At 41.9% G+C, this 25,817-nt stretch overlaps 1 protein-coding gene across 5 annotated transcripts in view; it reads right to left on the bottom strand.

The window, feature by feature from the left end:
- Positions 1-25,817, bottom strand: part of FAM13A (family with sequence similarity 13 member A) — a 398,835-nt gene that overhangs the window by 29,851 nt on the left and 343,167 nt on the right. For 3 of the 5 annotated variants that reach the window (XM_063917167.1, XM_063917150.1, XM_063917183.1), the window contains exons 13-18: positions 25,262-25,409; positions 4,069-4,282; positions 3,357-3,525; positions 1,734-1,815; positions 1,196-1,413; positions 878-961 (exon numbers count right to left, since the gene is read on the bottom strand). In XM_063917167.1, coding sequence (XP_063773237.1) covers positions 878-961; positions 1,196-1,413; positions 1,734-1,815; positions 3,357-3,525; positions 4,069-4,282; positions 25,262-25,409 — 915 coding nt within the window. The remainder of the gene's footprint in view (positions 1-877; positions 962-1,195; positions 1,414-1,733; positions 1,816-3,356; positions 3,526-4,068; positions 4,283-25,261; positions 25,410-25,817) is intronic. The other 2 variants (XM_063917175.1, XM_063917158.1) reach the window with 1 other exon arrangement.

The following is a 25,817-nucleotide window of genomic DNA, read 5'->3' on the forward strand; positions in this document are numbered from 1 at the left end:
TCATGTCGACCTTTAGACCTGTCGACCTAGCACATGTCGACCTAGAAACCCTGTCGACCTTCCATCCATGTCGACCTAGTGACTGTCGACCTATGGTGGTCGACCTAAACATTGTCGACCTAGACACTGTCGATCTTCAGACCGGATCCCGTTACGTACCTTCCAGCAATGCTTGATGCCTGGAGAAAAGCACTATCCGCGGCAGATAAATCTACCGCAAGCAGCAGGATGCATTTCCAGGCTTCCAAATAATTGGTCTAGTGAGGCGGCTAGGGAGCAACGATAAGAGTCTCGACTCTGTGATTGAATAATGATGGTTTCTAGCATTTCACCTTATGTAAGGTGGATGAAGATGCAGAAACTACCTTGACGCATTTCCCCAGGTGTATGTATCCTGGTTTCACTGTGTATTACTGAAAGTGGTTACCATATCAGCATGCAGCGATACCAGCCTGGGGACAAGTATTCATGTTCGGCTATCCATATTCACAAATTGGGCCTTGGTGGATCCTGCATACTGAAAGGCTCATTATTGGTTGGACAGCAATATGCCACTTCCAGAGGAATAGTATTGGTTGGTTTCATGGTCTTTTAATTACAGTATAAATGTATTTCTAATATATTATTGTTAACATGATTATAAGTGTGATGTTAGATAGTTTTTTTTAATAACTTATGTTTTTTAAGGATACTGACACCATTTCCCATTAGCGGCACTCCCAGTATTTTCCTAACATTTTAGAGGGACGGGAATACAACAAAAAGATGATGATATTTAATGGTCACTTCTTATTACATATGAAAATGATCAGTATTGCATTTGTACATAAAGATTCCTGTGTGTACATGAGATAAATACAGAGAATAGGATACATACCGGTCTGCCATGAACACTTTCATAGTAAAGCAAAGCTTTTTGAAGCGATACTTTCTCTGCAGCAATCTGATCTCTGGTCATATCCTGCAAACATAGATACAGATGGTTGTGGTTTCATGTGGGTACACAGGTCTGTATACGGACTAACTTTCCTTAGTACTAGTGTGAATGCCCAGCTCACAGTAGTCTGTTAGTAAAAATGGCTTCTAATGAGTCTAGCAGAGACCACAATTACATAACACCACATGTATATCCCTACAGTTGTTCTGAAAAAGAAAGAACAGACTGCATCCAAACTGTTAAGCTCCATATTTATACCTTAATATCCTCCGGCCGGTTGACCTCTGCTCTCTTGTCCTGTAGTTTCTTTTGGATGGTTTCCATTGTGACTTCTATAGAGGGCTTGGCAACTTTCTCCACTTCCTGTTTCCGGTCTTCCTCCCTCTCAAGCTGGGAACCAAAACTTTTCGGCAGTGTATTACTTCTCTGCCTCATCTGAGGAACCAGGTCTTCTTCAGATATCTTGATTTTTGACTCTGAGTAACAAAACATCATTCAGATTTAATTTCGTCAGTCCAGCAACAATAATTGTACAGCATGCAATTTGAGCTATGCAATGTTTCAAATAGGTTTCATTATTGGCATTTCCTTATTTTAAACTAAGCACATTGTAATGAGAAGATAACATCCACCTCAAAGTCACAACTTCAGTTACTCTGCAACTATTTGCATTCCAGCCTAAACAAATATTGGATATAGAGCAATAAAATAACATGTCAAATATACTGTACAGTGTATATCAGTCATTTTACCAGCATGAGTTCTAAAGTAGTACCATCTTGTATAATCTATTCACCTTTAAGCTGTTTCCGGAACTTGGTCAGCTCGTTCATCCATTTCAGAACCTCAGGGTTTGTGGCTTTGTCTCGGTGGGAAGGCTGGTCAGAGAGAAACAGCAATGCCTCAAAAAGGATAAACCTCAACATTATATGTAGGCAAGTTAACTATTCGCATATACAGTACAATGTAAAATTATCCCTTCTGAGCCATATGACAAGAGACGCCTGACTCCGTTCCCGTGTTGGGTACTCTTTCCTCAACTTTGCTACTTTTTCCCCTCAATTTTGCATCTAGCGGTGCATACACATGGTGAGGTACTGACTATCTCTGATTTTGACTTTGCAATTTTTCATGAACTCCCCGGAGCCCAGAACCACCAATATTTGAGATTTTGATTAAGTGCCAATTTTGACTATACTATGTACTAGATTGTACACAATATAGTCAAGATTGACTTGCCTGCACAGTCTATCTTTTCTTGCAATACCGATCCCGCGGTTGCGTCGGTATCACAAGCTGTGTACCCAGGGTGCGAGATTTGTACTAACTTTCCTTACGATTTTGACTATATAGTAACAATTGTAAGGTTACATCGCTCCGTGTGTATGTACCTTTAGTCCACAAATAGTCTACTAGGTTTTTGCTGCAAAGGAATTGGTGTAAAGAAGCAGATGAAGCATAATTATACGTGGTGCGGGTCACTCATATTGGACCTGGCCTGGGTACTTTCTCAACCTTGTTACTTTTTCTTACAAAATATACACAAAAGTATTACTTCAGATTAGTGAATACTGACTTATATCAGTGGTTCCCAGCCCTTTTTAAATCACGGCGCCCTAGAGTTTCAGTATTTTTTTCACGGCCTCCCTATGCCAAATGTATCTTATTAAGAAATTCATAAATATAATATTAAATATTAAATTAAGTAAACTGTGCTTATATGTCATCCTTAAGGTCAGTTATGTGGTGAGAAACAGGATTCACTTCTGTGTGTCCACATATTTTATGACTGGAATCCACAAGCACTGGTTTTGCCTATTACACTGATAATTTGAATTGATCCTGGAACCACTGACTTATACATTTGTCATTTTAGTAACAACTAGAATAAGAATCTTAGATTATTATTGTTTATTTGTATATTACCACCATATCATGCAGTACTTTCAATAGAATACTCAATCATTTATTGCAGTCCCTGCCCCATTACTTTCTTAGGCAAAGATGTATCAAACATGTCTATAGAGCACAGGTTCTCAAACTTGGTCCTCAGGACCCCACACGGTTCATGCTTTGCAGGTCGCCTGTAGATTTTTCAAATGTGACAGTTGGTGATACACAGTGCACCTGCTGGGTGACATGGAAAACGTGAACCGTGTGGGGTCCTGAGGACCGAGTTTGAGAACCACTGCTATAGAGGATAAATGGAGACGTTAACCATAGCCACCTAATCGCTTCTAGCTATCATTCATGAAGTACATGCTATAAAATGACAGTATACAGCTGATTGGTTGTTACAGTATGTGCAACTTCTCCATCTTTGCTCTATAGAAACCTTGATACCTCCCCCCCCCCCCCCAAGACAAACATACACTAAGGTACAAACAGCATATCTGGGACTATAGTTTATGGGACCTACTCTGATGGATGGAAAAGCCCTTACTCTGTATTTCCGATCTTGCTCAAATTTGTCCTCAAACTTGCGAATTTTTTTCTTGAGGCTCTGTATCTTGCGTGTGATCTGAGCAGGAGTCAGGTCCTCATCTCTGTCCTCCTCATGAGACCCCAGGGAGGAACTGCGCCTCCGACTGAAAGGACAACAAAAGGGTTAATTTAGTCACACAGATTATGATTTTAGCTTGACTTAACCTAGAAACAATGACAGTTACTGCGTTGAGCAGATAAAGATGCATTATGATGGGTTAGGCACCCAAAAAGTGATTTACTAACATGGGGCACACTCCTTCTGACAAACAAAACTGTTATAATAATTAAGTCAACTAATTACCTAATCACAATTGGACTAGCCCTTTGCAGGAGAAGTTACAAATATTCTAGGCTTTAATTGTAGTGTTTAAGCAGTACTATTGTTGTACATAAACTCCACACGACAGATACAAAACCTTTAACATCTGTTCCTGTTATGTAGTTAGGATTCCACTTGTATAACCTTATTTAATGAAATGATATTACACAATAAGCAAATTGATTACAGCTGATTATGTAATTAAATTCCACAAAAATAGTCAAAATGAAAGGTACTGCCATCACTAACAAATTTGGCGAAGAGGTGAGGGAGGGCACAGAGTGACAATAAAACAGGAAAATTACAGAACAAGAAATATTAATACCTCATGAAGGAATGTGAGTTAGGAGGAGATGGGGGCACCTCCGTGTCATCCAGGTATTGCTGGCTATGCCCATAAGCATAAAATCGAGGAGAGAGCATGGGATCACTGTCTGCTTCCAGGAGATGACGAATAAGACGGCCTGCCTGAGGAGACAGACGAGCTTCATCCGAGTCTGCTCCATCACGATCCCACGAGGCCAGGACTGGAGCTGGTTCTGTGAAAACCAAAGCACTTTCTATTAATTAAAAAGTAAATAAATAAACATACTTAATGAACAGTGACAGTGTAAAGTTAAATACAGGTCCACAGCTTGTTTAATTTGCTTCCTTCTTCAGTAATCATCATTTCCCGAAGTAAGAGCGGATTTTGCGGTCAGGAAGAATAGGTTACAGTTATGACAATGTTCTGCCATTTCTGAACCAAAGAATAGAATATGCAATTTTTAAACATACTGTACATTTGTGGGAGAAACAAACAACAGTACACTGTGTAAGCCAAAATGGGCTACTTTTTTGGATATATACATTATAGAGATTCTACTGCAACTGTACATTGATGTAGATGCTAGAAAGGCACCTTGCTACATCAAGATGTATAACTTTCCCATCCTTGGAACTACTTGACCCAGATGCATGTGAAGTTTTAAACTTGACTAATCTGATTTGCGTGCTACTGCTTAGTATGGCAAGATTAAACTGGTACCTCGATCGTGTATACGATCTTTCAAACTGACAGCACCAAATGAAGATAAATTGTTTTTTTTTACTTTACGTAATCTAATTACTATTTTAGCATTTCTCATTTGAGATTTTGATTTCCTGTTTGCGAGGATTGTAAATACACCAAACAAAACAAACAAATGAGCAAATCACTATATATATTATAATAGTAAAATGATATATTATAATAGTACAATTAAAAGTTGTTTTCATACAGAAAACAAGTTTGAAATAGGCTGATCATACAACAGGGCATGTTTACCATTATCTATTCCATCCTAACAAGGGAAGCGGAAAATACCTAATAAACAAGAGCCTCGTCAAACTGTACCACGTGGCTAAGGGGAAATGAATCATTTATGAGATCTCAGTCTGTGCATTATCTTTCCTGTCTGGTTTTGCTCTAGAAGACAGGACACACTTCCTTTTATATTAGAGGGAGTGTGTGATAACGACACTTGCGGAGAGACCGTAGATTCCCCTTAATATTCAGTCATTCAGAACCTAGACCAGGAAACCAGGACAAGAAAATGTAACAGAACACCATGTAATATGCACACATGCTGTTTATCTGGGTTGCGGTTATGTGACCCTGCCGGTCACAATACCGACACAGGGATACCGACCACTAGAATAGAACCTGTGGTGAGTGCGTATGGTGACGGGTGGTCTCCCGACCGCCGGTCACATAAACCCAACCCCAGTTTACCTGCTCCTTCTTTAGACTATTGATCTCTATCTATGGGATCTCCGTCCATACTACGAGCAATTCTTGTGAATTCAAGGTGAAGCATAAATGTATGATAATAGCAGTATGAAATGGACTTATATATTTTACATGCAAACTGGCCAATGATTAGTAAGTAGTGTATTTCAAACCCCAACAACCTCTTGCATCCCCCACCCAGGCAAAACCAAAAATTGGTGTCACAGTCTGCATGATTACACTATTCTGTATGTCATAGATTCAGGGAAAGGGGAAAAGGGTGTAATCCTCTGCACTGGACTTATATAGAATTAATAACGCTTGATAATAAGATAGCAAAAAACCCCAATTTTCATATTATGAGTGAATTCATGATATTGTGTGGGGGTGCCGCCATAGACAATAAATTGGAAGAGAAGTACTGGAAAGAAAAGGATTGTCTCTTTGTTGGCGCACTTACAAGAAAAGAGTGTGTATGTTTAAAATGTAACTTTTAATTCTGTATGATTAAAAATGCCCGAGAACGTGAAAAATAATGAGACACCAATCACAAACACTACATGTAATGAAAACTAAATGTAATAAAAATCAATTATCAAATCCTCTTATGTGTCCTTATTGTGTTTATATAATTTATAATTCTTAAGTGTGTGCCGCAATAATTTGAAGATAACCGTATAATATTGGCTACTTAAATCAATCCTCAATTTATTGAGATGCCTTTATTTAATCGAATCATGAACAAATATGATACTATAATCAATAATCATATTGCGGTTGAATCTTTGTTCTATATGTATATAATTCTGCACATGTACATGGAACCGAACCGAGCTAAATCTATTCTGCAACACTGCAACAGTTACAACTGGAGCTAGAGGGTTCTATAACCTTCATTGAGAATGAACTACTATATCCATTTCATTACATATTGTATCCTGCAGGGGATATTAGTATTCTCCCTTTAAGGATACAGTTCCACCCTAGGAGCTCCTATTAATCAATTATACATATCGTTGGAGTGTATCTATACCTTATGCTGATTTGAATAAACAGCATTTATTCATATGTAAATTCACACTATGTGTATCTACTACTCTTAATCAATCATATGTACACTCCTCTATTTGTTTATCATGCAGACTATCTTGCAAGGGGCAACTATATGTCAAAAATGCAGCTATGCCATATGCATTTGGATTAAATAGATATAAGCTGTCTACAATGTGTGTTGATTACACAAGATATCCACAGCCTGAATACTATGCTGGTTTAATGCAGCAGAATAGCTCATTTGTATCTCTTATATGTAACTGTTCTAATGCTTTCTTGCAAGTTGCAACAATCAGTAACATTTATGGTGTTATTATAAACATTGCAACAGTTACGATTGGAGCTGTTGGTTTCTATTTCCCTTGTATAAGAATGAATTACTATGTCCATTCTTTACAGGAAAAAACCTGCAGGAAATAACTGTTTACTTTTAAAAGATACTACTCCACCATATGAGCTTATTGCTATTTAGATAGAAATGAGCTGTATATCTATGTGTGTTTATTGCGCAGAGTTGACACCACCTGCATTAAAATGTACTTGTGTATTATGCTGATTGAAATAAACAGCATGTACCAGTAAATTAGGACTGCATAATAAGCTGGCTTAATTAAATCGGGTATGCTGGTATAAATATACTGGAATTTCGTGCTTATTTAATACGAAAAAAAGGGGCTAATTTGTATATATCTCATGTAATTTTTCTTACAAGTTGCAACAATCCATTACTTTTATGATGTTGTTATAATTATTGCACCAGTTACAACTGGAGCTGTAGGGTTCTGTTTCCCTTATTAGGGATAATCTGCTATATCAATTAATTGCATATGCAATCCTACAAGGAATAGTTGCATTTGCTTTTAAAGGATACTGCTCCACCACATGAGCCTTTTGCTGTTTAAATAGGAATGAGCTATGCTCCTATGTGCGTTTATTGCACAGAATTAACATAGCCTGCAATAAAGTATATCTGTATATTACATTGGTTAAAGTTAACAGCATATACCAGTAAGTTGTATCTGCATGATAAGCTAACTTGATTAGATCAGGTATGTTGGTGCTAATATACTGAGATTGAAACTCTATCTCATTTTAAACATACAGATCCCACAGTTTAAACTGATCTAAATCAATATAACCTATTGCAGTGAGCATCGGTCCCTTCCTAATCCCTAACTGTGAGCATATTCCACATATTGTACATAGTTTTCACAGAATTATATTTGGCATTGCACACACAAACATTTGTTAATGCGGGTCAGTTTTGCCCTGACGAAGCTAAAGTGAAACGTGCACGTGGGCGTTTCAGAGCGGCGCTAGCACGCCGGCTCATTAACTATGTGTCCACATTAACAAATGTTTGTGTGTGCAATGCCTAATATAATTCTGTGAAAACTATGTACAATATATGGAATATGCTCACAGTTAGGGATTACGAAGGGACCGATGCTCACTGCAATAGGTTATATTGATTTAGATCAGTTTAAACTGCGGGATCTGTATGTTTAAAATGAGATAGAGTTTCAATCTCAGTATATTAGCACCAACATACCTGATCTAATCAAGTAAGCTTATCATGCAGATACAACTTACTGGTATATGCTGTTAACTTTAACCAATGTAATATACAGATATACTTTATTGCAGGCTATGTTAATTCTGTGCAATAAACGCACATAGGAGCATAGCTCATTCCTATTTAAACAGCAAAAGGCTCATGTGGTGGAGCAGTATCCTTTAAAAGCAAATGCAACTATTCCTTGTAGGATTGCATATGCAATTAATTGATATAGCAGATTATCCCTAATAAGGGAAACAGAACCCTACAGCTCAAGTTGTAACTGGTGCAATAATTATAACAACATCATAAAAGTAATGGATTGTTGCAACTTGTAAGAAAAATTACATGAGATATATACAAATTAGCCCCTTTTTTTCGTATTAAATAAGCACGAAATTCCAGTATATTTATACCAGCATACCCGATTTAATTAAGCCAGCTTATTATGCAGTCCTAATTTACTGGTACATGCTGTTTATTTCAATCAGCATAATACACAAGTACATTTTAATGCAGGTGGTGTCAACTCTGCGCAATAAACACACATAGATATACAGCTCATTTCTATCTAAATAGCAATAAGCTCATATGGTGGAGTAGTATCTTTTAAAAGTAAACAGTTATTTCCTGCAGGTTTTTTCCTGTAAAGAATGGACATAGTAATTCATTCTTAAACAAGGGAAATAGAAACCAACAGCTCCAATCGTAACTGTTTCAATGTTTATAATAACACCATAAATGTTACGGATTGTTGCAACTTGCAAGAAAGCATTAGAACAGTTACATATAAGAGATACAAATGAGCTATTCTGCTGCATTAAACCAGCATAGTATTCAGGCTGTGGATATCTTGTGTAATCAACACACATTGTAGACAGCTTATATCTATTTAATCCAAATGCATATGGCATAGCTGCATTTTTTACATATAGTTGCCCCTTGCAAGATAGTCTGCATGATAAACAAATAGAGGAGTGTACATATGATTGATTAAGAGTAGTAGATACACATAGTGTGAATTTACATATGAATAAATGCTGTTTATTCAAATCAGCATAAGGTATAGAACTCCAACGATATGTATAATTGATTAATAGGAGCTCATAGGGTGGAACTGTATCCTTAAAGAGAGAATACTAATATCCCCTGCAGGATACAATATGTAATGAAATGGATATAGTAGTTCATTCTCAATGAAGGTTATAGAACCCTCTAGCTCCAGTTGTAACTGTTGCAGTGTTGCAGAATAGATTTAGCTCGGTTCGGTTCCATGTACATGTGCAGAATTATATACATATAGAACAAAGATTCAACCGCAATATGATTATTGGTTATAGTATCATATTTGTTCATGATTCGATTAAATAAAGGCATCTCAATAAATTGAGGATTGATTTAAGTAGCCAATATTATACGGTTATCTTCAAATTATTGCGGCACACACTTAAGAATTATAAATTATATAAACACAATAAGGACACATAAGAGGATTTGATAATTTATTTTTATTACATTTAGTTTTCATTACATGTAGTGTTTGTGATTGTTGTCTCATTATTTTTCACGTTCTCGGGCATTTTTAATCATACGGAATTAAAAGTTACATATTAAACATACACACTCTTTTCTTGTAAGTGCGCCAACAAAGAGACAATCCTTTTCTTTCCAGTACTTCTATTCTGAAGTCACCAATATTCTACTAAGTAAATTAATATTAAAATGACTGCCTCCTTGATTCGGAAGTCATTAATCAAATTTTAGTTTTCTTACCCACAAATAAAGTATATTGTAAACGCAGATCAGGTAACACCCCTGCTCCATAAACTACAGTAGCACCCCTATAGAGAGATAATCCCGTTGGAATGAGCCTAGCATAATCTGTGATATTCATGTTGTAGACCTGATGTACAGCTAGTGTTTTGTAGCTGTAAACTGGAAGTCTTAGCTATAGTAACACATATAATTTTACCAGTAGACAACTATACCGGTCACCATATTGTATAGATTTTTTCTTCTGGGGAAGCTGTGGGCATTCCATATCGTAATGTGTAAAGCACTAGTACTGGGCACTTGTTGGGATTTATCTTGGGAACTTTATTCATGCACCTATAACAGCTACCTGTGATCTGTACTTCCCAGCCATTGGACAAGGACATTTACCAACTGTGCTAAGTACCTTTATGCAAATGATCCAAAGAAGGACTCTCTAACAACTACTGCTTATTATACATGATGACTACCTCTACTATACGGCTACTGTACACAATTTTGCCAATTGCTTGTTCTCTTCAAGTCTTTTGAAGAACTTAATGATGGAGCGGCAGGTCCACTTGAATAGAATTTAATAGTTAAAACTATTTATTCCTAAATTGTGGACTACATTCCCAAATATTTTATATGTGTAAAATGTATTTTCTAATGTGTATTAATAAAATGTTTATTCATTTCTGTAGTAGTCAGTGGAGGTTTAGTACTTCAGATAAATTATGTTCTTCTGTGACAGAGTAACCTTCCTGACCAATCCAAGTATTTCCATGAAGGAGAACATGTTTCCATGATAACTATGTGGCTGCTGGCCAATTATTATTTAAATCCATCAGAATCAAAGCTGCTGTGGAATAGGAAGAGTATGAGAATCAATTAAAACACACTTTGGAGGGACATCAGCTGTACAACCTTGTTGTGAACAATAAGGGGGCATTTAATAAAGAAGTGTGCAACATAAATCTCTGATTAACAGCAATATAATAACACAGGGTACTTGGCAAATGTTTGTGTGCGCCCTACAGGTAACCAAAAAGAGGTGCGAGATTTTTCAAGACTGGGAATGAGTGAAAACGCACTGATAAAAATATAAATAAATGATGATTGTTCGATAGCAGGCTAGTCCTGGAATAAGTGGAGCACCAGTGCCCCGTGCTGGTCCCGCTAACTAAATGCATGATGCCAAGACGTTTTGCAGAGGGGGCGGGTCTGCCAGCATCGGTAAGCGCAGCAGGGCTTGGAAACTCTTGATGAGGCTCCAAGCGGCTGTACAGACGGAAGGGTGTCTGCCTGGAGCATCCGAATGGCACCTGCCACAGTGTTACTGGCTGCAGGGTATTTATCACATAAAGCACCAACCAATCAGTTCCTATAATTTTTCAAACACGGCCTGTAAAGCCAGGTTTTCCCGCTGCATGGCGTATTGAAGCAAGATGTATGAGGACACATCTGTATGCAAAGGCTGTCATACGATAGCACACAAATGATATGCAGTGGCTGGCCAGTGTACATGGTAAAATTACTTACAGCAGTGGTTCCCTAACTCAGTCCTAAAGGATTGCACATACACACAGCCAGATGCGCTGATATATCTGCAGATATATATCAGCTGTGCTGCAGGGCTGACGCATTGTGTCTATGAATTACGTTGTTCTCAGACATATTGTTTGTACCCACACACTGACCCGTTAACGATATAGTGGCCGTTTGATCGAACAGCCGATATATTTGCCAGTGTGTACCCGGTATTAGAGTGAAAGTGGCTTTCTGGCGGCCTGTAATGCTCTCCATCTTGTAATAAGGGAAGATATCAGATGCTCTGTTTAAAAAGAAAAAAATTCTGGTAGAACAGCAGATGTCTAACAACCATCTGTTCCTCTTCTACATTAAATTTACATTTTATTATATCTTTATGTAAATATAGATCTTATAGATAAAATAGGTTTATCAGAAAATTGGACCTGAAGCAGTGGCGAGGAAGAGCTCACCCTGATTCCTAGAGCTACGCCCTAGCACTGAAGTGATGCCATGCATTGGAGTGTGTATGGAATTTAGCAAAAAGTGCATTCACCCATAAGAAACACAGGCAGACATCCAAACAAACCTTCCATAAACTGCGCGCATGTGGCAGAGAGTCATACATGTCACAACAAATCTTTAACTGTACAAGTGCCGTTACATCCGATTTGTTTTATTTAACAGCTTTCGGTGCTAATACTGAAAAACAAAGATTGGATTGTGGCATACTGTAGTTCCTAAAAAACCTAGAGTAGAAGCCTAAAAAATCCATATAACACAATTCTATGTAAGGATGTGCCAAGGATGTGCCTACTTTTATTAAAATATTATTTTGTGAAGAATGTTTCCCAATATCCTCAAGGCACATTAACAAACCAGGTTTTAAGGATATCAATGCTTGAGCACAGATGGGTAAATCAAAATGACTGAGGTACTAATAAAGCCACCTGTGCTCAAGTATGGGAAACAGTGGTCTAAGGGGAAAAAACACAAGACTGACTCTGCATATTTTATGGTTGCATAAACTATAAACAATTTAACATTTGGTCAATTCCATGAAAATATGGACAAAGAGCCTTAAACATAAAAGTCAACACTGGTAGAAGATGTTGACATTATTAATCAGTTAATGTTCTCTATTTTGCTTAAAATAATTCTCAAAATAAAATAAACTCAGTATCAGATTCAGGGTTAATATCGATATGGTTAAATGAAAACGTACAACAGTAAAGTTGATTCCATTACTCTGAGGTAAAAAAGTTTGATTTATTTAGATTTTGATATATTCCTTAAAAATTCAGTTTTATATTAAAGTTTTACCATGCTCATTACCCACTAGGTCAGTGGTTTCCAAACTTTTTTGAATCACGGCACCCCTAGGCCAAAAATTTCTTATTGAGAAATTTAGAAAAAAATATTACATTAAGTAGATTGCGTTTATATGTCATCCTTAGGGTCAGTTGTGTGGTGAGGGACAAGATTTGCTTCTGTTTGGCCACATATTTTATGACTGGCAGCCACCAGCACTGGTTTTGCCTATTACCATATATACTCGAGTATAAGCCGACCTTTTCAGCACTTTTTTTTGTGCTGAAAAAGCCACCTCGGCTTATACTCGAGTCAGTGCAGTGACAGGTAGTGCAGTGTAAAGGAGGGACACGGAGGGCACAGCGCGCGGCTATCCTGTGTCCCTCCAGCATCTCCGGCGGGTCTATTAAAGAAAGTACCCGTTCGTGACCTCTGATCACGAACCGGCACTTCCTTTAATAGACCCGCCGCGGCCGCCGGAGATGCAGGAGGGACAAAGGAGAGGCGCACGCTGTGCGTTCCGTGTCCCTCCTTCAGAAGACAGCGCGGGATCGACGGAGGGTTAAGTAACAGCACCGGGTGAGCATATTTGGCACTTGGGGAGGGGGCATATCTGGCAGCAGCATGAGGGGCATATCTGGCAGCAGCATGAGGAGCATATCTGGCAGCAGCATGAGGGGCATATCTGGCAGCAGCATGAGGGGCATATCTGGCAGCAGCATGAGGGCATATCTGGCAGCAGCATGAGGAGCATATCTGGCAGCAGCATGAGGAGCATATCTGGCAGCAGCATAAGGGGCATATCTGGCAGCAGCATGAGGGGCATATCTGGCAGCAGCATGAGGGGCATATCTGGCAGCAGCAGGGCATATCTGGCAGCAGCATGAGGGCATATCTTGTACATCTGGCACTGTGGGGCATATTTGGCAGCATGAGGGCACATCAGGCACTGTGGGGCATATCTGGCACTGTGGGGGCATATCTGGCAGTATGAGGGCATATCTGGCACTGTGGGGGCATATCTGGCAGTATGAGGGCATATCTGGCACTGAGGGCTGTGTACGGCTAGAGCTGCATTTCCCACCCTAGGCTTATACTCGAGTCAATAAGTTTTCCCAGGTTATTGTGGTAAAATTAGGTGCCTCGGCTTATATTTGGGTCGACTTATACTCGAGTATATACGGTATATTGACCATGAATAATTTGAATTGGTCCTGGACCACCAACCCAGGGCACCCCTGCAAGTGTCCCGAGGCACTCCAGGGAGCCACAGCACACAGTTTGGGAACCTCTGCACTAGGTGATTCAGTTACCACAGAACGGTGACTCAGGTTACTTTATTAAAAAATGTGTCCAGGTTACACAAATTGTCATACTTTTACCAAATTTATGTAGATGTATCCCCAGGATGAAAAATATAAATGTATCCCCAGGTAAAAAATTTATCCCCATAGATGTATCCCCAGGATGGAAAGGATAGAAGTGTAAAAATCTAGTGTAAATTACTGAAACTGAATTTATCAATTTTGGGTACACACACATCGTATCAAGTTGATCGCTCGCTGTTTTTAGCAGCCATGTAAACGCTATGCCGCCTCCCACTGGGAGTGTATTTTAGCTTAGCAGAAGTGCGAACGAAAGGATCGCAGAGCGGCTACAAAATAATTTTGTGCAGTTTCAGAGTAGCTTCAGACCTACTCAGCGTTTGCGATCATTTCAGACTGTTCAGTTCCTGTTTTGACGTCACAAACACGCCCTGCGTTCGCCCAGCCACGCCTGCGTTTTTCCTGGCACGCCTGCGTTTTTCCAAACACTCCCTGAAAACAGTCAGTTGACACCCAGAAACGCCCACTTCATGTCAATCACTCTGCGGCCAACAGTGTGACTGAAAAGCTTCGCTAGACCTTGTGTGAAACTACATCGGCCGTTGTGAAAGAACGTCGCGCGAGCTCATTGCCCCGCATACGCAGAAGTGCCGTTTTTTTGCATCATCGCTGCACAGCGAACATTTTCAGCTAGCGATCAACTCGGAATGACCCCCCATGTCTCATGAATGGTGATTCCATTACTGACTTTGAAAGTAGGCTGATTTACTAAGAATCGCTTGCACAAGATAGCACTTAAGCTATTTTGATAGTATTTTATATTAGCGTTTATTGTGGCCTTCAGTTACAAGTGTTATTGCTCATTTGGGAGCAATGCAAACAGATTCATTTCAAAGTATACAATCAGTTTGTATGCATACCAGAGTGGATGAGTCAGAGATGGTTTCTCTTGATGCAATTTCTGAATACTTCACTGCAATAGTGTCCCTGAAATTATTTTTCAAAAACAGGCAAGTGTGCCACTGCCCAGACATTACACCAGAACATGCATTTAATTGATATTCCCCCTTTGTGTGATGATCTGTGTGTTTTGTAAACATAAGTAGGTAAGGCTGGCTCTACCCAACATAATTACTGTTCTTACATCCTTTAGATATAATTTAACAGTGTGAGCATAATTTAGTATGAGAAAAGCTCCAGAGTTCTCACAGTCCTGCTAAACTATCCAAGTTTCCAAATACACTACAAATCCTGATACATTATTGTGAGTACATAGGAACTATAATGTATAGGAGCTAATAATAATTGTTCAATCACAAAAGGGAATGGTGCAATAATTGTAAGGTTAATTCAAAGGTGCAAAAAGCAAACATAACTGTACAGTGAAAAAAAGAAGTTAATGGACAAATCAAAGCATTATCAGATCAGCCTGAATCATTAACATGTATTTAAGCAACAGCTATTATTGCTGGTCCACAGCTGCTGCTAATTGTTTCAGTGTCATGTCGAATATTACAACTAGTAAAAGTATTAACATGGTCAACAGTAACCTCTGTAGCCAAAGCCAATAAATCCACGAATACTATAAATACAGAGAAGGCTGTAAAAATAAGAATTTACTCACCGGTAATTCTATTTCTCGTAGTCCGTAGTGGATGCTGGGTACTCCGTAAAGGACCATGGGGTATAGACGGGCTCCGCAGGAGACTGGGCACTCTTAAAAGAAAGATTAGGTACTATATCTGGTGTGCACTGGCTCCTCCCTCTATGCCCCTCCTCCAGACCTCAGTTAGGGAAACTGTGCCCGGAAGAGCTGACATTACTAGGAAAGGATTTGGAATCCAGGGTAAGACTCATACCAGCCACACCAATCACACCGTACAACTCGTGATAACTATACCCAGTTAACAGTATGAACAATAACTGAGCCTCTCTCAACAGATGGCTCATACAATAACCCTTTAGTTAAGCAATAACTATATACATGTATTGCAGAGAGTCCGCACTTGGGACGGGCTCCCAGCATCCACTACGGACTACGAGAAATAGAATTACCGGTGAGTAAATTCTTATTTTCTCTGACGTCCTAGTGGATGCTGGGTACTCCGTAAGGACCATGGGGATTATACCAAAGCTCCCAAACGGGCGGGAGAGTGCGGATGACTCTGCAGCACCGAATGAGCAAACTCAAGGTCCTCCTCAGCCAGGGTATCAAACTTGTAGAATTTTGCAAAAGTGTTTGAACCCGACCAAGTAGCAGCTCGGCAAAGTTGTAAAGCCGAGACCCCTCGGGCAGCCGCCCAAGAAGAGCCCACCTTCTTCGTGGAATGGGCTTTTACTAATTTAGGATGCGGCAGTCCAGCCGCAGAATGTGCAAGCTGAATCGTGCTACAGATCCAGCGAGCAATAGTCTGCTTTGAAGCAGGAGCACCCAGCTTGTTGGGTGCATGCATGATAAATAGCGAGTCATTTTTTCTGACTCTAGCCGTCCTGGAAACATAAAGTTTCAGGGCCCGGACTATGTCCAGCAACTTGGAATCCTCCAAGTCCCTAGTAGCCGCAGGCACCACAATAGGTTGGTTCAAATGAAACGATGATACCACCTTAGGGAGAAACTGGGGACGAGTCCTCCATTCTGCCCTTTCCATATGGAAGATCAGATATGGGCTTTTACATGACAAAGCCGCCAATTCTGACACACGCCTAGACCAAGCTAAGGCCAAAAGCATGACCACTTTTTTCCCCGTGAGATATTTTAGCTCCACGGTCTTAAGTGGCTCAAACCAGTGGGATTTTAGGAATCCAACACACGTTAAGATCCCAAGGTGCCACTGGAGGCACAAAAGGGGCTGAATATGCAGCACCCCTGTAACAACGTCCGAACCTCAGGCAGTGAAGCCAGTTCTTTTTGAGAGAAAAAAGGGATAGGGACGAAATCTTGGCCTTTATGGATCCTAATTTTAGGCCCATAGTCACTCCTGACTGTAGGAAGTGCAGGAATCGACCCCCCTGGAATTCCTCTGTAGAGCCTTCCCGGCCACACACCAAGCAACCTATTTTCGCCATATACAGTGAAAAAGTCTTGCTGTCACGTCTTTCCTAGCCTTTATCAGCGTAGGAATAACTGCATCCGGAATGCCCTTTTCCGCTAGGATCCGGCGTTCAACCGCCATGCCGTCCAACGCAGCCGCGGTAAGTCTTGGATCAGACAGGGTCCCTGTTGCAACATGTCCTGACTGAGAGGCAGAGGCCATGGGTCCTCTGAGAGCATTTCTTGCAGTTCCGGGTACAGAGTCCTTCTTGGCCAATCCGGAGCAAAGAATATTGTTCACACTCCTCCGTTTATTACAATTCTCAGCCCTTGGGTCTGAGAGGAAGAGGAGGGAATATATAGACCGACTGGAACACCCACGGTGTTACTAGTGCGACCACAGCTATCGCCTGAGAGTCCCTTGACCCAGCGTAAAACCTTTTTTATCTTTTTATTGAGGTGGGACGCCATGTAGTCCACCTGAGGCAGTTTCCATCAATTTGCAAAACTGCGTGAAGACTTCCTGATGAAGTCACCACTTTCCCGGGTGGAGGTCGTGTCCACTCCCGGAATGAACACTGCTGACAGTGCGCTTACTTGATTCTCCGCCCAGCGAAGAATTCTGGTGGCTTCTACCCTCGCCACCCTGCTCCTTGTGCCGCCCTGGCGGTTTACATGAGCCCCTGTGGTCTGACTGGATCAGAACCGGTTGGTCGCGAAGCAGGAACTCCGCTTGACTTAGGGCGTTGTATATGGCCCTTAGTTCCAGGATATTGATGTGAAGGCAAGTCTGTTGGCTTGACCACAAACCTTGGAATTTTCGTCCCTGTGTAACTGCCCCCCACCCTCGGAGGCTTGCATCCGTGGTCACCAGGACCCAGTCCTGAATGCCAAATCTGCGGCCCTCGAGAAGGTGAGCACTCCGCAGCCACCACAGGAGAGACACCCTGGCCCTGGGGGATAGGGTGATTAACCGATGCATCTAAAGATGTGATCCGGACCACTTGTCCAGTAAGTTCCATTGTCCTTGCATGGAACCAGCCGAAGGGGATGGCCTCGTATGATGCCATCATCCTTCCCAGGACTCGAGTGCAGTGATGCACTGACACCTGTTTTGGTTTTCAATGGATTCCTGACCAGTGTCATGAGCTCCTGAGCTCTCTCTATCGGGAGATAAACCCTCTTCTGGTCTGTGTCTAGGATCATGCCTAGGCGAGGCAGATGAGCTGTAGGAACCAACTGCGACTTCGGAATATATAGAATCCAGTCGTGTTGCCGTTTCACTTCCAGAGAAGGTGATACGCTGTCCAGCAACTGCTCTCTTGATCTCGCTTTTATGAGGAGATCATCCAAGTATGTGATAATAGTGACACCTTGCTTCCGCAGGAGCACCATCATATCCGCCATTACCTTGGTGAAATTGGTAATGACAATCCCGTACCGCAATTCTGAGGTACGCCTGATGAGGTGGATAAATAGGGACACGAAGGTATGCATCCCTTATGTCCCGATTCATTTCAGGCTTGCAATGACCGCTCTTAGCGATTCCATCTTGAACCTGAACCTTTTCAGGTATATGTTCAGGGATTTTAATACAATATGGGTCTAACCGAACAGTCTGGTTTCGGGATTATAACATGGTCGAATAATAACACCCTCTTGTTGAAGGAGGGGACCCTTGACCACCACCTGTTGAAGATACAATTTACGAATTGCAGTTAACACTGGCTCCCTCTCTTGGGGGGAAGCCCGCCGGGTCCTCGGTGAGGGGGCATCTTCTCACAGTCCAGTCTGTATCCCTGCGATACAATTTCTATTGCCCAGGGATCTAACAGGGAGTGAACCCACTTGTGGCTGAACTTTCGAAGGCGTGTCCCCACCGGGCCTAGCTCCGCCTGTGGAGCCCCAGCGACATGCGGTGGATTTTTGTAGAGGCCGGGGATGACTTCTGTTCCTGGGGACTAGCTGTGTTGAGGACGCACCTCAGACTTTCTTGTTTCTTTATTCGAAAAGCTGCATTTAATAATGTCGTGCTTTCCTAGGCTGTGCAGGAATATAAGGCAAAATATCAGAATTACCAGCTATAGCTGTGGAGACCAGGCCCGAGAACCTTTCTCCACACAATCCTCAGCCTTCCATATGCCTCTTAAGTCGGCATCATCTGTCCAATGTATATTCTACAGGACACGTAAAGCAGAAATCGACATAGCTTTTGTCTCTAGGACCCAGTATACTCATGTCCCTTTGGGCATGCTTTATAATTATATATCTATCACTTAAGACAGCATCTTAACTAGGGTCTTAATCTCTGCTGATAAGGTACCTGTCCACGCTGCCACAGCGCTATAAACCCATGCCGACACAATCGCCGGTCTGGGTAGTATACTAGAATGTGCACACTATCTGCAGGATCCCTGAGAATAGCTAGAGCAAACAGGACACCCAAGGGGAAGATTCTCAACACATCCTGGCCCTAGTGGGGAAAGGATACAGCCTGAGAATTCTCTTGTGGGAAGCTGCCGTCTCTTGTCTGGAGATTCCCGCTCTTTTTCCTCATGAGAGGAGGGAAATTTACCTCAGCATTCTTCCCCTTAACATGTGTACTCTCGTGTCAGGGACAGATGAGTCATCAGTGATATGCAAATTATCTTTTATTCCAATAATCATATATTGAATATCTTTTAGCCCTCTTGGCTGTAACTTTGCATTATCGTAGTCGACAGTGGAGTTAAACTCCGTGTTGATACTTTGTTATTTTGGATAGTGAACATAGAGAGACTCTGAAGGACTCTGTGACATAGGGACAGACCAGGGTAGATTTCCTTTCTGTTCCCTAACCTTTTGTGCAATAATTTTACCTCAGCACTTACACATATCCAAACAGGTGTCTGCGTTGTCGACGGAGACACCCTCCCACACACATATCCGCTCTATCACCTCCTTAGAGGAGCCTTTTACCTCAGACATGTCGACACACGCGTACCGACACACCACACACACAGGGGATGCTCTATTTGAAAACAGTTCCCCCACCAGGCCCTTTGGAGAGACAGAGAGAGTATGCCAGCACACACCACAGCGCTATATAATACAGGGATGTACACTATACTGAGTGATTTTTCCCCTACAGCAGCTTATATACACAGTTTTGCGCCTAAATTTATGTGCCCCCCCTCTCTTTTTTACCCTTTGTGTACCAGGATACTGCAGGGGAGAGCCTGGGGAGCTTCCTTCCAGCTGAGCTGTGAAGAGAAAATGGCGCCGGTGTGCTGAGGAAGAAGGCCCGGCCCCCTCAGCGGCGGGCTTCTGTCCTTTTATGTACTTTAATGGCGGGGGTTAATGCACATATACAGTTTATCAGACTGTATTATGTGCTTTTCGCCAAGTAAGGTAATCTAATTGCTGCCCAGGGCGCCCCCCCCCAGCGCCCTGCACCCATCAGTGACCGGAGTGTGTGGTGTGCTAAGGGAGCAATGGCGCACAGCTGCAGTGCTGTGCGCTACCTTAATGAAGACCGGAGTCTTCAGCCGCCGATTTTCAACTTCTCTTCGTTCTTCTGGCTCTGCAAGGGGGACGGCGGCACGGCTCCGGGACCGGACGACCGAGGACTGGGACTGTGTTCGATCCCTCTGGAGCTAATGGTGTCCAGTAGCCTTAGAAGCCCAAGCTAGCTGCAAGCAGGTAGGTTCGCTTCTCTCCCCTCAGTCCCACGTAGCAGTGAGTCTGTTGCCAGCAGATCTCACTGAAAATAAAAAACCTAACAAATACTTTCTTTTCTAGGAAGCTCAGGAGAGCCCCTAGGGTGCATCCAGCTCTGGCCGGGCACAGATACTAACTGAGGTCTGGAGGAGAGGCATAGAGGGAGGAGCCAGTGCACACCAGATATAGTACCTAATCTTTCTTTTAAGAGTGCCCAGTCTCCTGCGGAGCCCGTCTATACCCCATGGTCCTTACGGAGTACCCAGCATCCACTAGGACGTCAGAGAAATGGAACAAAGCCTTAAAAACACATGAACATGTGAAATGATTACACATTATGGGGTATATGCAATTGCGGTCAAATTCGCGGCAATTTTCGCCGTTTTTTAATTCGACTCAATTCGACAGGTGAATCCCGGAAGGTGGCTTCCGGAATTCACCATATTCAATGAAAAACGGATTCGCCAGAGTCGCGGGCGAAAATCGGCCGATTTGGCGGATTTTGCCGCGATTTTAAAAAACGGTAAAAAAACGTGAAAAACCCGAAAAAAAAATGGCGTGGGGTCCCCCCTCCAAAGCATAACCAGCCTCGGGCTCATCGAGCTGGTCCTGGTTCTAAAAATGCAGGGGAAAAATTGGCCAGGGATCCCCCGTATTTTTAAAACCAGCACCGGGCTCTGCGCCTGGTGCTGGTGCCAAAAATACGGGGGACAAAAAGAGTAGGGGTCCCCCGTATTTTTAACACCAGCATCGGGCTCCACTAGCTGGACAGATAATGCCACAGCCGGGGGTCACTTTTATGCCGTGCCCTGCGGCCGTGGCATTAAATATCCAACTAGTCACCCCTGGCCGGGGTACCCTGGGGGAGTGGGGACCCCTTCAATCAAGGGGTCGTCCCCCCCCCCAGCCACCCAAGGGCCAGGGGTGAAGCCCGAGGCTGTCCCCCCCCCCCATCCAATGGGCTGCGGATGGGGGGGCTGATAGCCTTTTGTGATAATAAAAAGATATTGTTTTTTCCAGCAGTACTACAAGTCCCAGCAAGCCTCCCCCGCAAGCTGGTACTTGGAGAACCACAAGTACCAGCATGCGGGAGAAAAACGGGTCCGCTGGTACCTGTAGTACTACTGGGAAAAAAATACCCAAATAAAAACAGGACACACACACCTTGATAGTAAAACTTTATTACACACTACCGACACACACATACTTACCTATGTTGACACGCCGACTGCCACGGTCTCCGACGATCCGAGGGTACCTGTGAAAAAATTATACTCACCTTCCAGCGTCCAGAGATAAATCCACGTCCAGAGAGTAAAATCCACGTACTTGTTTAAAAAAAAAAAACACGCAAAAACCCGCTCCATACCGGACTAGAAAGGGGTCCAATGTTTTCACATCAGACCCCTTTCTCCCGAATGCCGGGACATCACGTGACTCCTGTCACTGACGTCCCTTCAGCCAATCAGGAAGCGCTACTTCCGTGGCGCACACCTGATTGGCTGTGCGCTGTCTGTACTGTGACAGCACATCGCAAAGCCGCTCCATTACTTTCAATGGTGGGAACTTTGCGGGTGACCTTACCGCTAGCCGCTAAGTTCCCACCATTGAAAGTAATGGAGCGGCTTTGCGATGTGCTGTCACAGTACAGACAGCGCACAGCCAGTCAGGTGAGCGCAACGAAGTTGCGCTTCCTGATTGGCTTAGAGACCTTTCTGTGACAGCTGTCACTGACAGGTCTCATTCGTGGAAAGGTGTCCCATGTGTCAGCATGGGACCCCTTTCAGTCCGGCATGGAGCGGGTGTTCGGTTTGTTTTTTTGCCAAGTACGTGGATTTATCTCTGGACCATGGCTGAGGTGAGTATATTGATCTTTTCTTTTCAGGTATCCGTGGATTCTACATGGAGAAGAGGACCGATGTCGGCTTGTGAACATAGGTAAGTATGTGTGTGTCGACGTATGAAATAAAGTTTTACTGTCGACGGTGTGTGTGTCCTATTTTTATTTGGGTATTTTTTCCCCAGTAGTACTACAGGTACCAGCGGGCCCGTTTTTCTCCCGCATGCTGGTACTTGTGGTTCTCCAAGTACCAGCTTGCGGGGGAGGCTTGCTGGGACTTGTAGTACTACTGGAAAAAACAATATCTTTTTATTATCACAAAAGGCTATCAGCCCCCCCATCCGCAGCCCATTGGATGGGGGGGGGACAGCCTCGGGCTTCACCCCTGGCCCTTGGGTGGCTGGGGGGGGGGACCCCTTGATTGAAGGGGTCCCCACTCCCCCAGGGTACCCCGGCCAGGGGTGACTAGTTGGATATTTAATGCCACGGCCGCAGGGCACGGCATAAAAGTGACCCCCGGCTGTGGCATTATCTGTCCAGCTAGTGGAGCCCGATGCTGGTGTTAAAAATACGGGGGACCCCTACTCTTTTTGTCCCCCGTATTTTTGGCACCAGCACCAGGCGCAGAGCCCGGTGCTGGTTTTAAAAATACGGGGGATCCCCTGTCAATTTTTTCCCCGCATTTTTAGAACCAGGACCAGCTCGAAGAGCCCGAGGCTGGTTATGCTTTGGAGGGGGGACCCCACGCCATTTTTTTTTATGATTTCACCGTTCCAGCATAAAAAAAAAAATAAAATAATATTTTAAAAAATATATAAATAATATTTGTGCCTCCAAAAAAAAAAAAAAAAAAAAAAGTACCTAATCCCTTCTAATATAAATAGATCTGCTATTCCCCCCCAAAAAAACACAAAAAAAAACATGTTTAAAATTTTTTTATTTGTTTTCACCCTCCAAAGTGTGGCGGATTGAAAATGACGAATTTGCTGTCTAAAAGCACTGCTGTCGAATTTCCAAACTTGAATTGAATATGCTTTGGTCGAATTGCAGCACTTGTATCATTGCAGAAAAGTCGAATTTGCAAAAAGTCGAATTTCAAAAAGTCGAATTTTGAAAGTCAGTTTTTTGGTCGGAAAGCACTGAATTGCATAGGCGATTTTTTTTTTTTTTGTCGAAAATGACCCGAAATTCGACAATTTCGGGAATTCGACCGCAATTGCATATACCCCTATATCTGCGTTAATAAGAGCATGCTTTTTTTTCAATGTACAACAACTTTTACTAGATGAGGACATGTGGAATATTTTGGAGCTGCTCCAACTTGGACAGTATTTTCTGGCCACAGAAATTGATGCCTGGCAATGAAACGCTAAGTCATGGTGATGCAGATTACAGGAACATAATGTGTGTGGGAGGAGTCCGGCGACCGTTTTTATCTTAATGATGAACATGCAAGGTACAATCTGTCATACCAAACGCACAGAAACGGAATACAACTTCAGCAAAGATTTATGCGTGTCTTAACAGGAGTCAAAAAATACATTGCATATGTCAGTGTGCACTCATCCTAAATGCGGAAATACAAATCTTCATGCTCACATTAACAAGACAAGCCAAGTTACATAATAGTCAGCATTGCAACCAAATTTTTCTTAACATAGAAGTTGCTTTGCATGAAACATTAACAAATGTTTATGTTGTATAATACATGATCAATTCCCAAACTCATCTACATTTTCAGATATCAGTAAGGTTTTGACTATGGCAGATTGCAAATCAGATACAGCGACTGTAATGCATAAATGTCATACAGGACACAGCTGTTGAGCTTCTTTAAATTGTCAGCTGCTAAACATTCTTCAATCAATTTAGAAAACAGCAAAAACAAAAAACAAAAAAGTATCAGCTACAAACAGGTAGAAATGCTAGTTCGTGGCAAGATCATCTACTCTAATGAACACGGAGCTATATACCTGTATTATACACCTGCCTTGCTGTTATACAGTAATATTTTGCAATGCAACTCTTCACTAGATCCTGCAAAATGTGTTATAATTAAATACAAATGACAATTTGAGGGTAAAAACTCTACCTTGTGAAAAATGGAGTTAATTGTAGAGAAGAATTAACTAGCCTTATTACATATGCTGTTAGCCTTGGTAGGATGTGCAGAAAGGGGGAAATAGAAGATTTATTCAGGATACAGAAAGTGGCAGCATGTTTTGGAGAACCATATACGTGGTTAATTTTCTACCTGGCAGCTTGTTTGTTTTATTTGTACCCCTAACATTTGCAAATTAATATAATTGCTATTAGACAAAATGTTTATGTGTCAGAATATATAAAACCAATAAATGTGTTATAAATAATGTATTGTATTTTTCACATACGCTATTACAATTTATAAAAATATAGTCTGTCTTTCACAGGGATACACTTTCATTTTGTTATTGGGGTCCTACTGTAAAGCACGGTGCTAGGAATCCCTAGAATACTCTTTTTTCCCTATGTGCCTAGTTATCACCTGATTAGGAACCAATGGACAGGTAAAACATATTTTTGAAGAGCACTCTTGGGTTGATATGCAGACCAAATATCATTCACTTCTACATCTCCTCAAAATCTTAACAACATAATCATATAAAAGACATCATACAAATGTTTCCTACCTTCCCAGCTTCTGTCATCACAAAGAGAGGTGAGGTCCAGGCGAGGTACCTCTGGGACAAAGCCTTCCTGACCAACGTCTACCTCAAGGCTTCTTTGTGGTCTTATTTCAGAGTTATTCTGTTGCTCCTGAATCTTCATTTTCACAGTCTGAAAAAAAAACCAATGTCTTCAGAAAATAGTTTCTTTAAAAAAAAAAAAAAAAGATACGAAACAGTAGCGGCAAATTCCTCACAATGCACAGGAGGGCAGGACACAATCCGCAGCTCAGGCTATTTCCCTGCACACTAGTGATTCCATGCTCCGTGATCCTTGCATGCTAACTGGTGAAATGATCCGTCTGAAGAACACAACGCCCCTCTGTGTGCCCTGAACTTTCCCTCGCTCCTAAACAAAATAGCAACCTCATTCCTTAAACCATTTGCTTATTCCGCTACATCACATTTATTTGCATGGTTTCTCAGATTGGTCTTTGAGGAATTGCCACTCCCTTTTGTTGACAACAGCAATGACGAGGCAAAAAAAAGAAAAGAAAAATTCAACATGAGGAACAACGTT

This window comes from Pseudophryne corroboree, chromosome 1 (genome assembly GCF_028390025.1).
Source record: "Pseudophryne corroboree isolate aPseCor3 chromosome 1, aPseCor3.hap2, whole genome shotgun sequence".
NCBI classification, from domain to species: Eukaryota; Metazoa; Chordata; class Amphibia; order Anura; family Myobatrachidae; genus Pseudophryne; species Pseudophryne corroboree.